The sequence below is a fragment of the Osmerus eperlanus genome, chromosome 7 (assembly GCF_963692335.1).
Source record: "Osmerus eperlanus chromosome 7, fOsmEpe2.1, whole genome shotgun sequence".
Lineage (NCBI taxonomy): Eukaryota > Metazoa > Chordata > Actinopteri > Osmeriformes > Osmeridae > Osmerus > Osmerus eperlanus.
The window spans coordinates 20,898,906-20,911,735 of NC_085024.1; the positions used below are offsets into that span (position 1 = coordinate 20,898,906).

The 12,830-nt window shown below is 48.2% G+C and overlaps 3 protein-coding genes across 3 annotated transcripts; 2 read left to right on the plus strand and 1 right to left on the minus strand.

Annotated features, from left to right (window-relative positions):
• Positions 1–2,581: 2,581 nt before the first annotated feature.
• Positions 2,582–4,381, plus strand: aicda (activation-induced cytidine deaminase). The gene is made up of 5 exons (XM_062466323.1): positions 2,582–2,596; positions 3,001–3,198; positions 3,694–3,979; positions 4,074–4,189; positions 4,331–4,381. The coding sequence occupies exons 1-5, from the start codon at positions 2,582–2,584 to the stop codon at positions 4,379–4,381; spliced, it is 666 nt and encodes a 221-aa protein (XP_062322307.1).
• Positions 4,382–4,745: 364 nt separating this feature from the next.
• LOC134023623 (adaptin ear-binding coat-associated protein 1-like) lies at positions 4,746–10,486 on the plus strand. The gene is made up of 8 exons (XM_062465895.1): positions 4,746–4,901; positions 5,914–6,014; positions 6,301–6,405; positions 6,809–6,890; positions 7,395–7,503; positions 7,631–7,787; positions 8,095–8,213; positions 8,584–10,486. The coding sequence occupies exons 1-8, from the start codon at positions 4,807–4,809 to the stop codon at positions 8,599–8,601; spliced, it is 786 nt and encodes a 261-aa protein (XP_062321879.1). The 5' UTR covers positions 4,746–4,806; the 3' UTR covers positions 8,602–10,486.
• A 94-nt stretch (positions 10,487–10,580) lies between these two features.
• Positions 10,581–12,443, minus strand: mfap5 (microfibril associated protein 5). The gene is made up of 6 exons (XM_062465924.1): positions 12,346–12,443; positions 12,200–12,232; positions 12,012–12,044; positions 11,639–11,726; positions 11,323–11,396; positions 10,581–11,135 (listed from the first exon to the last, which is right to left on the minus strand). The coding sequence occupies exons 1-6, from the start codon at positions 12,386–12,388 to the stop codon at positions 11,020–11,022; spliced, it is 387 nt and encodes a 128-aa protein (XP_062321908.1). The 5' UTR covers positions 12,389–12,443; the 3' UTR covers positions 10,581–11,019.
• Positions 12,444–12,830: the final 387 nt, after the last annotated feature.

A 12,830-nucleotide genomic window follows, 5' to 3' on the forward strand; every position in this document is an offset into this window, starting at 1 on the left:
GCTCACCTTATGCAAAGACGAAATAACGTTCACTGTTCATTTCGCTCGAAGGAATTGCATGACTAAAATCGAACAGGAATGCCGCATGCTGTCTGAGATGTGAGTATCGCCCCAGACACTACCTCACAGCAGTGCTTCCACAATAAAAGTCCCATTTCTTTGTTCATCCCAGATCAAAACAACGCCCACGCGTGTAATCATCCGTTTGCGTCAACACATGGAACATGCATGGACAGTGTGGGGAGTCCTTCTGGTGCGTAGTCAAGCGCTTTCTTCCTCTTGACCGCTATGCGATCATTAGCTTCATCTCCGAGTCATCAGGGCCTCTACACGAGTGGCTGACTGCAGACACCTGCTAGCTGGGCCGCTAACCGATCTGGAGCTATTATTGTTGTCAGGAAACAGATGTAAGTTCACGCCAGAGGAAAAGTCAGCCTGTTTGTGACTGTGGTTACGTGTGTCTGCACGGTTGTGCTGTGTGTGTGTGTGTTGGAGGGTGTGTGTGTGTGTGTGTGTGTGTGTGTGTGTTGGAGGGTGTGTGGGCGGGTGGGTTTCGGAAAGAATGACTTGGCATTTCCTGCTGCCGGCTTCTCTCCCTGACTATGGGTTAAATGCACAGCCATGTCTACCCCTACTGTACCCCGCCACACACACACACACACACACACACACATGGGGATGGGCAGAGCACGTGAGCGTTCATGGGTGACAGTATGTTGACCTTGGTCAAACCCAGGAGACTAGACTGGGTGGGGAGTGGCTCTGCACGTTTCACTTCGGTCTGTACTTTGCAAGCCTTGAGTTATGAATGACAACAGTCTGCAGACACACACACACATATATACACACCAAGTTCATGCACGGTAATCATTGTGCATTGTTAAAGTAGTGTAATATGCTGTGTAGGTGGTTGCTAATGACATCAGTCGGTCTCTTAAGAGGGGTACCACAGAGATTTATACTTGTTGAGCTGTACTATAAAATATAAAGTGGATACATGTGTTCCACATGATGTGTACTGCTTAGATTGTGTTAATGACACACTTACACAGATGGGCACCACACAAACCAACACACACACACACACAGATGAGCTCCAAAAACAGCCTCCCTGGGAAATGGTGAATTCCCCCGACCGCAGAGTGCATGCGAGGGTGAGGGGGGAGTCATGGGAAAAGCAGCAGGCGTGCAGCCGGCCGGCCGAGCGGACAGGGCCAGAGTTAAAACAGACAGTCCAATCACAGAAGAAAGAGAGAGAGAGAGAGAGAGAAAGACAGAGAGAAAGAAAGACAGAAAGAGTGAAAGCAAAAAAACAACACGCCCATCCTGATTTGTGGAGGGTGGATGACAACATCTCAAGGTTCAAAGAGTTCTCCACGCTGCGGTTTCGGACGAGACGTCGAGCGAGAGGTCACTCCTGACTGCCCCGTTTTCTGTTTGTTATGATTGACACGCTTTGGAAAAACCCAACTCTGAGGCCTTGCTAGGTGTGAGGGCCACTTGGGGGGAGAGAGGGCCCACGGCTGGCCAAACCCAGGGGTGTGGTGGGGAGGAAGGGTGGAAAGGGTCAGGAGGAAGACGGGAGGAAGGAGGGGTTAAAGAGAGGGTTGGTTAACCCAGCCTGCACCAAGGCGAGAAGGTATCTGGAAGGTTTTTATTTAATGATCTGGGAAAACCAAAGTGAAGGGTTGGGTGACTAGGGTGAGTGTACCGACTGGAAAGTTCCGTTCGATTGGCTGACTTCACTGACGTACGAGTGAAAATCCAAAGGTTGGAAATCACGTCAGTCCGGGACACTGTGTGTGGTCACGATAATTGTTTTATTAAAATCTTCATTGTGTAAACATTCCAATAAGTCCTTTTTTGGACTACAATCTTTTTAAGTAATTTGTTGTTTTTGAGGTACAATGCATCTATACACAAGACTAGCATGTGTCTATTTAATGTGATTTTTGAGTTTGTGGATATTTACAGCTACATTTACCGTAGTTTCAACATATCAGTAACAGTTTACGGGACTGTGTCTCCAGTTCAAGTTCAAGTTTTTTATTGTCAGATGCACAGAACAACACAAGGTCAGACTGGGCACTGAAATTCTTAGGACAAGACAACGCAAGGCAACCTGGCATAACATAACATATAAGTACACAGAACATAGATTGCATCACATCACAGTTGTTTCAGCCCTCCCGTCATTGTATTTTGAAAAAACAGTCAAGTTCAAGTCTTTTATTGTCAGATGCACAGTAAAAGACTTGAACTTGACTGGTTGTATTTTGAAAAAACATTCTGTCCAACCAGAGACTCTTTTACCTTACATAGGCTGTTTAAATACTGTACGTGAGTATAAGCACCTGCCTTGTCCCCTCCCCCCTTCCCCCTCACACACACTTAGAAACATCTCAACACACACTCTTGCTTGATTGACAGCGTGAGACATCCCTGTCTTTCGACATGATCAGTACGCTAGACGGGTGAGTCATATCTAAACGCCCGTTACAAGGCATATCTTTCTTAATCGTGAAACGCGTCGCGTTAGAATTGTCCTGCGTCCGATGCTTTAACGCCAGAATGCGGGATAATGAATCATAAGCGGGTAACCAGGCAACTATCGAGGGTGATTGTTTAATCAGAACGATGGGACACTTGTTTCTCACGTTGGCTAATCAAGGTTTCAGTGAGGCCGACAGGTTAATTACTTTCTCTAGTTTCAGTAAAAGCTTAGAGTGAAAGTAAGACTGAGACAAATAGGGATAATGAGTCAGACAGCATTTCAGTGTTTGGTAAAAACAGGTGGTTAACCGCTATCGGTTTCCAAAACCGATGCTTTTTTTATGCAAAGTTTTATTGAAACGATTGTAATCATAGTTTTTTTTTTTTACCTTACATTCAGTCATTCAATGATGTTCATATGCTGTTAGACAAACTATCTAGATGATCTTTTATAGAGAAGGATGAACCATCACGTCTGCTAGTCTTCACCAGCTGTTGCACCTACAGCCCAAATGTTTGAACATTTCACTCCTTCTCAGCGTGCTTCTGGCCCAGAAGAAGTTCATCTACCACTACAAGAACATGCGCTGGGCCAGAGGTCGACACGAGACCTACCTGTGCTTTGTGATCAAGAGGAGGGTTGGGCCCGACTCGCTCTCCTTTGACTTCGGACACCTGCGCAATCGCACCGGCTGCCATGTAGAGGTGAGGGAGGAACAGAGAGGGAGGAACAGAGAGGGAGGAACAGAGAGGGAGGAACAGAGAGGGAGGAACAGAGAGGGAGGAACAGAGAGGGAGGAACAGAGAGGGAGGATCAGAGAGGGAGGAACAGAGAGGGAGGAACAGAGAGGGAGGAACAGAGAGGGAGGAACAGAGAGGGAGGAACAGTGAGAAGACAGAGAGGGAGGAACAGTGAGGGCTTGCTTGTGTGGAAAACAAAAGTATTTTGCTTCCTAGTTGCCTCCAGAGTTAAAACATTTCTCATACCTCCTCTTTACTCTCCTCTTCCCCTCTTCCAATCACTTTTACATCTGTTTCTCTATACATCATACCCAACTCTGCATCACTTACATCTCATCCTCTCCTCCTCCTTTCCTCATCTCCTCTCCTCCTCCTTTCCTCATCTCCTCTCCCTCTCCTCCTCCTCTCCTCCCCCTCCTCTCCACTCCTCCTCACCCCTCCTCCTCCTCCTCCCCTCAGCTGCTGTTTCTACGCCACCTGGGGGCTCTGTGTCCCGGCCTGTGGGGTACGGGTGGTGCCGGTGGTGGGGTGAGGTTGAGCTACTCCATCACCTGGTTCTGCTCCTGGTCTCCCTGCTCCGCCTGCTCCCACAGGCTGTCTGACTTCCTCAGCCGGACCCCCAACCTCCGCCTCCGGATCTTCGTGTCTCGTCTCTACTTCTGCGACCCGGAAGACAGCCTGGAGAGGGAGGGGCTCCGTATGCTGAAGAGAGCCGGAGTAAACATCACTGTCATGAGTTATAAAGGTGTGTGTGTGTTTGTCTGTGTGTGTTTGTGTGTGCTGGTATGAGTTACTGATCCCCTAATTTATTGCTGATGATTCCCGGACCCCATTTCCAGACTATTTCTACTGCTGGGAGACTTTTGTAGCTCGCAGAAAGACAGGCTTCAAGGCCTGGGACGGGCTTCACCACAACTCGGTTCGCCTGGCCAGGAAGCTCTACCGTATCCTACAGGTATATCTAAGAGAAGATGCACATTCACAGTCCATAAGTTCAACACTACTGTCATTAACTATACTGTACTCGTTCAATGGGAAGCTTGCTACAAGAGGCAGGTAGGACCAGTTGATCTTATGTGTTCATTTTGACTTACAGCCTTGTGAGACAGAAGATCTGAGAGATGCTTTCACGCTGCTGGGACTGTGAGTGAGGCACCTCCTCCCTCCTCCCTCCTCCCTCCTCCCTTCCCCTGCCACTGGTGCTGTGAGATGATGACGACACAGAATTATCATCACTAAACTGAGAAACTGTGATGGGCTACAAACTAACTGAACTACTGCCACACTTATTTTTATTACACAAATTATTTTGAGAAATGTGTGAATTGTTTGAACTGTACGGTAAAGCTTTGATAATAAACTGTATTTTCAAATTCTGTGTTCAAGTCTTTTAAACATGCTTTGTAATTATGATTGACATGGTAGCCTATTCAACTTAAGGGCTGGTTGACATAAGACGATGAGAAAATGTGCGTCTGTGCGCATATACACAACATATTACGCTCGCGTAGCCTACCCGTTAACGCTAACGGACACCACACACCGACTGATACCGATTGAATTAAAGTCAAGATGGCGACCGAGGGGGAATACGAGTCGATCCTCTGTGTGAAACCTGACGTCAACGTTTACCGAATCCCACCGCGAGCATCGAATCGGGGTTTCAGGTAAGAGTTGAGATGCTTTAAAATAACAATCAACCGTTGACCTTGCGCGACTTCAGCATCCTTCGCCGCGTGAATGTCAGCCACCCAGCTCGAGCTTCTCCCCATTGGCAATAACGTATCCTCACGTAGTGGTCGCATATCTTATGTTTTGGTTTTGCGTTAACGCTTTGTTAGTCATACACGGAAAACAAAGGTTCCTCTCTTTGCTGTGTCCCACTTCACATAGGTTGTGTTGTACCTTATGATTGTGTAGGCTATGATGTAGATACACCTGTCATGCTTGTTGGCTGAAACCTGTCCGTATAGGCGGTGCGCTGTGCATCACTGGCGAGGCACGCCAGTGACTTGGTGAAATACTGCTTACACTGCGTATTGTGCGTAAACGTGACAAAGACAACACGGGCCTTATCGAATGTTTATGAGTCAATGACGAATGTTTATTGTAGTACTATAGCATACACTACGGTATGCAAATACTAAAGGATTAAGTGAGATTTCTGTTTCCTTGAGGGAGATTACCTGGGAAACGTTCCTTACGCAGCCTACAAACTCTTGTCCTGACCACAAGGTTCGGTCGGATGCCTTGTTGACATTGCACAGTATGAAGTGTGTGGATTGTGTTTACCTAATTTTCATTGGTTTATAATTCGACTTTATGGAGGGCAGCAGGATTCTGACTGGACAATCAGTAGACCATACTGTTTGTCTCCTGGGAGCTGATTGGTCACCGTCAGTAGCATCCTGTGACCACACACAGCGGAGTCTGTTGTGTGAAACAGTGAGTAACAACGATGACGCAATACTCCACCCCAGGTCGTGGTGAAAACGCAAGCCCACTGTACAGGCTGAGTCACGTTCCTCTCCAGCGCTGGAGTAACTGTCTCTGCGGTGCTACAATCAGCAATACAAAGAAGTACTTAACAGTGAAACAAAAGACTATTATAGTATGTGACACACACAAACACAACCTAAAACGGTGACTGTTATCTCCCTGCGCGTTTGTGTCCTCCAGGGCTGCAGACTGGAAGCTTGATACGCCCGACTGGACGGGCCGCATGCGAATAACGGCTCGGGGCAAAGTGGCCTACGTGAAGCTGGAGGACAAGATCTCAGGTGAGGAGCCTGCTAGGGGGGGCGGGGGGCCAGTGAGCCCCTCTGACAACAAGCTTGGACCCCCTTGTGGCCCCCTTACATGTAGAGTCTGAAATAATTATTACATAATACATTTTTGAAATTATGTTTTTTTATTTTTTTATTTACAAAAAACAACAAAAACCATAGAATACAGTTGATCTGACTGATACTGGTTATGTAATACAAATGTGCACAATGTAAGGGAAATGGAAATAAATAGTGGAATAATTATAAACATCGATATAAACGTCTTTTGCATCCACAGGGGAACTATTCGCCCAGGCACCCGTCGAGGAGTACCCTGGCATCGCCGTGGAAACTGTTAGCGACTCCAGCCGTTACTTTGTGTTGCGTATCCAGGATGAGAGTGGTGGGTAGATTGTCACCAGGGTGACTGTTGCCGTTGACACTCTTGTCTTTGCGCATACGTGCTAGAAGGGGATTATAAAGCGCTCTTTGATTACAACCCCTGTGTTCTCTAGATCTATAAAACGTATGTTAGGTCAACTTCTACCTTGTAGTACTTTGTCACTTACAGCCGTATTGACAACTATTGACACACCTGTCTTTCCCGGTAGTGTCATCTAGAAAGTCCCCAATAGTTCCATGGTCTGTGTTCCAACGTTTTGTTGAGTTGTTCCCCTGGCTCTTACTCTAGGTTAGTCTGTCAGTAGAAATAGAAGGTATTGATTGGTCGGTTGGGTTGGCTGGGGCTGGGGGAGGATGCCTGCTCTGGTTACAGCACAGTGTGGTCTCTGCCTGTCTCTACCCAGGTCGCAGTGCGTTCATAGGCATCGGCTTCGGGGACAGAGGAGACTCGTTCGACTTCAACGTAGCGCTGCAGGACCACTTCAAGTAGGGCATTCATCAAGATATAATGGAGACAATTATTTACTTGTGCTCAATGATCAGTCAGTCTGTCGCTAGTGTCCTGTTCTGTTTCTCACGTTTATCTCCTCGTCTTTGTCTGTTCGTCCTGTCTTTTCTTTGTCTCTTTCTCTCCTCTCTGTCTCTCCTCCCTGCCTCTCTGTCTCTCCTCCCTGCCTCTCTGTCTCTCCTCCCTGCCTCTCTGTCTCTCCTCCCTGCCTCTCTGTCTCTCCTCCCCTGCCTCTCTGTCTCTCCTCCCCTGCCTCTCTGTCTCTCCTCCCCTGCCTCTCTGTCTCTCCTCCCCTGCCTCTCTGTCTCTCCTCCCTGCCTCTCTCTCTCTACTCCCCTCCTCCCTGCCTCTCTCTCTCTACTCCCCTCCTCTCTGTCTCTCCTCCCTGCCTCTCTGTCTCTTCTGTCTGTGTGTATCCTTGACTCTGTGACCGTGTCTTTCCTCTGTCTGTGTGTCTCTGTCCTCTGTCACTTCCTCCCCAGGTGGGTGAAACAGGAGATTGAGATCACTAAGCAGTCTCAAACACCCGATACCACCCCTAAACTGGACCTGGGTTTCAAAGAGGGCCAAACCATCACCCTCAATATAGGGGTGAGATCAGACACGTTATTCTAACCCCTCACCTCCGCCCACAACACAAACACAACACACACTTAGGATTTGGGATACAGTACCCATTAGGACTTCTCTCATCTTCTCTCTCCCTTTCGTCTCGCAGCAATCTAGAAAGAGGGATAAGTCCCGCCCTCAAAGTGCAGGTGGCTTCGGGCTCCTTCCTCCTCCCCCCGGGGGGAAATTAGCCCCTCCCCCGACATACACCTCCTCCAATGACAACGACGACGACGACGACGATGAAGATGAAGAGAGTGATACAGGTAAGGATACCCTAATGCTTGTTCTTAGAAGGAATGGGCTTTTAATACCTACTCCACATGTAACTAACTGTTTAATGGAAATTCGTTTACATAGAAATTGTAACAAATCAATTAAATGTTATTATTAGGTTGTTAAGTATGTATAAACTAAGTTAATCTGATAACTGTGACCCTTGCAACCATATACATTTTCCCCCATATAATTGTTTCCGGGATTCTGTTTGGTTATCTGAGGACCGGACTAGGATTCGATTCCAGAATGTTTCCACTATGAAGTGAACCTTATGAGAGTGTTTGTCGTTGTCAGGCTGTTTGCTGGACCTGGACAGCAGCAACTCCAACTCTGTAGTGCAGCCCCCCCCCCCCTCCCAACGCTTCAGCTGCTGCCGGCTCAGACATGTGGGGAGACTTCTCCACTTCCCAAAAGTAAGGGACGACTTCTACCCCCCATCTCTCTGTCTCTCTCTCTCTCTCTCTCTCTCTCTCTCTCTCTCTCTCTCTCTCTCTCTCTCTCTCTCTCTCTCTCTCTCTCTCTCTCTCTCTCTCTCTCTCTCTGTGTCTCTCTCTCTCTCTCTCTCTCTGTGTCTCTCTCTCTCTCTCTGTTGCTCTCTCTCTTTCTCTCTTTATTTCTCTGTCGCTCACTCTCTGTCTCTCTTTTTCTCTGTCTCTCACTCTCTTTCTCTGTCTCTCTCACTCTCTCGCTTTCTCTCTCCCACTCTCTCTCTTTCTCGCTTCTCTATCTATTTCTCAGATTTGTGCTTTTAGATCTATAATGACGTGTGTTTTTGCTTTGCAGTGCTGTTTCTATGCCTGACCCTGCCAAAGACGATGCCAGCTGGGAGCAGTTCTGAATCTGTCCCACAATCCCTTTCACTTCACATTTCCCTAAAACTCACCTACATCCAGACCTAACCGGCCAACACTAATCCCGACGCCATCGCTCTCTTTTTCTACCTCTCTCTCTCCTTTTCGCTCCACCCCGCTATACACTTATCTTGCTCGAAACCGTCACTGTCCTGTCACTGTTCTGCTCTAGTCTCTCTTTAGCTCTCTGTCTATATCTTCTCTCTCTCTTTCTCTTCAGAGTATTTATGTATCCCTGGTGACACGAGCACGACAGGAATGACAGAACAACAAAGGGAGGATGGCGAATCTTAAACATAGTCTTATAAAAACAAATTAATTTATGTACATAAGATGATATATGTAAATGTATATATTGTCATTAGTTTGTAATGACTGTAATTCTCGTGTTGTTTGTGTAGTAGTTGCTTGTGTTTCTCCTGCTAGGGGTACTCTGGCTGTATGCATCGATCGACATAGTCATTTGCATATGCATCTGGATTTGGTTACGAAATATGCTCAGACTTGTTTCTTTCAGCCAACGACCAGGGTTACGATCGACACGGAGCAGAACAGGACAAAGGCCATGTCAGTACAGAGACTCGGTCCGCCTCTTCAATTAGTGGATGTGCTAGGATCCGACACTGTTGATTCTGTGGTCCCTCTAGTGGCCCCTTGTGGTAGTGCAGCACAGTGACAGGGGAGAGATTTGCATCAACAACAGCTGGCGTTTCTCTCTCCAGGTGGACGCAGGCTCTCTGCAGGGTTCTAACAGCACGCCGTTGCTAGATGGTGAATCAACACTCGGAGACAGAGAGAGGGAAACAGAGGGAGGCAGAGAGAGGGAGGCAGAGAAAGGGAGGCAGAGAGAGGGAGGCAGAGAGAGGGAGGCAGAGAGAGGGAGGCAGAGAAAGGGAGGCAGAGAGAGGGAGGCAGAGAGAGGGAGGCAGAGAGAGGGAGGCAGAGAAAGGGAGGCAGAGAAAGGGAGGCAGAGAGAGGGAGACAGAGAGAGGGAGGCAGAGAGCGGGAGGCAGGGGTCGATAGGGACGGTAGGAGGGAGAGTTTGACCCTTGCTGTTGTGTGGCCGCCAGTCAAGACGTTGCCATGGCGAAGGGTGACTCATCCAGGTCATGACCTTAGCCTTTTGGATGAATAGGCCTGTGTTCTACTGAGGAAGATGAGGATGGCCCCTCCCTCTCCCCCCCCCAACCTTGACCCTAACCTCCTCCTCCCCAAACCTTAACCCCATCCTCCTCCTCCCCCCGCCTCCCCTGTTCTTGATGAGTGGCTAGGATGGCTTCCACCCAGACTGTGTCGTGTTGTGCTTCTGTTATGTTTGTCTGTGAATGTTTATGTTGAACCTTTACGTTCTAGAGCCCCTATGTTCATCAAACACGATGCTCAGACACCAGTGAAACTGCTGGACCACACCAGTGCATTGTGGGATACAGTGTTTTATCTCTGCTATTGTGTTATTATCATTGGAGGGCCGGGTTGTTGGGGAGATGTGGGGGGGGGGGGGGGCATCAATCAGTAATATCACTCTGTATGTGTGTGTATGTGCGTGTGTGTGTGTCGCTGTCAATGACACAACACATGCTTTTAGAAATGTGTGCTGATCAATGCCATGATGATGGATGTTCTATCTGAGCTCACAGCTGGTGGGAGAACTGGTTTGAGCTGGCTGAGTGTGTGTGGGTACCCTGACGGTGTCAGGTCATGTCTGTTTACCACACAACTAATAGACTAATGTCGCCCCCGAAGTTTCCTGTCAATGCAGATTCAATGTATATGTGTATGTAAATGTACATGTTTGGAAAAAAAAGTAAACGCTAAGAATAAATGACAAACTATGATGGTGTGAGTGCTCGTTGACTTTAAAGACATAACCCCAGTGTTTACACTGTGCAGTACGTCCTCCAATCCATGAAAAACAACATCCACTCCCAAAACAATTAATAAATGTTTATTGGATAAAGTGATCTTAGTATTGGATTGACATAGAGTGCATGATAGACTTGAACACGGTGTTAAGTCTAGGTGATATATGCATAGACTGACCAGTGTTACATCTGAACATGAGGTTATACAGCCCTCTGAGGCCCTATCGGAAACCAGGAGGACCTGATCCGTGTCAGACAACACACACAGATGAAATGATCTAACCCCCCCCCCCCCGATATTCACAGACAGTAAAACTGTGGGGATGTGATGCAGACAACACTTTCCTCTGTGTGTGTGTGTGTAGGTTGATAGATGCAGGCTCAGGACCAGGTGTTGAGTTGTGGATTTATGGTGTTTTGGGGTGTTTTTATGGAGACGCCCTGGTGTTCTGTCTCCATGGGGACACCCCTCCTCCCTCCACCGCCTCGCAGCCATGTTGGGTCCATCAGGCCTTGTTTGCCCAGGTTTTGGGGTTGCCACGGCGATTGCGACAGCGTTTCTTGTTGTTCGTTGACCTCTGCAGGCGCTTGGGCCAGCCAGACCTCTCTCTGCACAGCTCCGCTGGGATGGAGAGAGAGAGAGAGAGAGAGAGAGAGAGAGAGAGAGAGAGAGAGAGAGAGAGAGAGAGAGAGAGAGAGAGAGAGAGAGAGAGAGAGAGAGAGAGAGAGAGGTGTATCAAGCATTTGTGTACGCATGCTTGATATCCACACCATGCCTAGACATGACCAGGTACCAAAGGAGATCTCACCCATCAGATATTCATCCTGTTGGCAGATGGTCCTCACGCAGATCTCCTTGTTGATGACGTACACCCGAGGGAGGCTGAGACAGAGCAGAGAGCAGAAGAACCATGAGCTGCACTTTACACCCTATCCTGATGTCAAGACCCGGATGGTTTCTAAAAATGACTAGAATCGACACTCTTGTGAGGAGCAGCCCTGCATGCCTGCTTGTCAAAGTGTAAACATTGCCACCAGGTTAAAAGGAACTTAATGTTTTGGGCATAGCGTTTGTGTTCCCAAGCGGCAGGTCTTGACTGTGAGCCCCGCCCCGCTGCAGCACACCTGTAGAGGCACAGAGAGTGGATGCATCTCTTGATGGGCCTGTGGACAGAGTACATCCTGGTGCAGGGGTACATCTCCTCCCGACAGTCTGGGGGGATGGAGAGAGAGAGAGAGAGAGAGAGAGAGAGAGAGAGAGAGAGAGAGAGAGAGAGAGAGAGAGAGAGAGGAGAGAGAGAGAGAGACACAGAGAGAGAGACACAGAGAGAGAGACACAGAGAGAGAGACACAACGTAAGAAGTACACAACATCTAGGGAACTTTCCAGGCCCCCAACACTCTTTCAGCTTCAACGGAGCTGTTCCACCCTCACCGTGACCCAGCGCTAATGTTTCTGACCCCCCACCTCACACACACACACACACACACCAACTCACCCGGCGGTAGGTCAGAGACAGCCACCGGATCCGCTGAAAACAGAGAGACAAAACAGTCAACAGGGGAACACGTTTGAACGGTGACCCGTGTCTCTGAGTCACAGACAGACATATGTCACGACGTGTGACTTTAGACGGGGGGGCGGGGGGGAGGGCGGGGGGGGGGGGGCGGGGGGGGGGGATCTTACAGGTCTGCTGTGCTTGGGCCGCAGCTGTGAGCGCTGTAGAACAGAGAGCCCACATGAGGGGAGTTTTTCACCATGTGAAAACAAACACAGGCCGACTCAAACGTAATTAAACGCGATGATTTGTGTATTCTGTTTGCGGGCGTTACCGTGGAAACCGCAGAGAAGCAGGACCATTGGAAGGCTGCCCATTCCTCCAACTCTTCTGAAAGCTCAGGTTTACGAGCTGGAAGAAACCAGAGAGGAAAATTGTTTTTTTTAATATGTTGCACACAGAGGAACTGTTCAAATATCAATATCCTGAGCATGGATTTTAATACCCTTTTTATTTCCCCACTAACCCTACACTGCTCCTGGCTGAGCGCATGCCACGCTCTTCCCCAGAGATTGAGGGTGTTTTTCGGTTCAATGTTTTTTAACTGACCTAATGGGATTAAAATACAGAAATGTACAATGTTTATTACATCACATTACTGGTATTGTTACCAGTGTAACTAGTTGAACTACGACAATGGACTACAGTCCCTGAAAGTGCATTGATTGATCAATTCCAAAATGTGTTGAACAACTTCCTTCCTCTTGTCCTCTTTCTGGTTCTCTCTCTCTCTCTCTCTCTCTCTCTCTCTCTCTCTCT

Excerpts from the sequence above, each read along its gene's own strand:
- aicda (XM_062466323.1), top strand. Across the intron at positions 3,199-3,693 it reads GCACCGGCTGCCATGTAGAG|CTGCTGTTTCTACGCCACCT; the intron begins GTGAGGGAGGAA and ends TCCTCCCCTCAG. Across the intron at positions 4,190-4,330 it reads AGCTCTACCGTATCCTACAG|CCTTGTGAGACAGAAGATCT; the intron begins GTATATCTAAGA and ends TTTGACTTACAG.
- LOC134023623 (XM_062465895.1), top strand. The coding sequence starts at position 4,807 with ATGGCGACCGAGGGGGAATACGAGTCGATCCTCTGTGTGAAACCTGAC. Across the intron at positions 6,891-7,394 it reads GCGCTGCAGGACCACTTCAA|GTGGGTGAAACAGGAGATTG; the intron begins GTAGGGCATTCA and ends CTTCCTCCCCAG. Across the intron at positions 7,788-8,094 it reads AGATGAAGAGAGTGATACAG|GCTGTTTGCTGGACCTGGAC; the intron begins GTAAGGATACCC and ends TGTCGTTGTCAG.
- mfap5 (XM_062465924.1), bottom strand. The coding sequence starts at position 12,388 with ATGGGCAGCCTTCCAATGGTCCTGCTTCTCTGCGGTTTCCACG. Across the intron at positions 12,045-12,199 it reads GGCCCAAGCACAGCAGACCT|CGGATCCGGTGGCTGTCTCT; the intron begins GTAAGATCCCCC and ends CTCTGTTTTCAG. Across the intron at positions 11,727-12,011 it reads TGTCTCTGACCTACCGCCGG|ACTGTCGGGAGGAGATGTAC; the intron begins GTGAGTTGGTGT and ends CCATCCCCCCAG.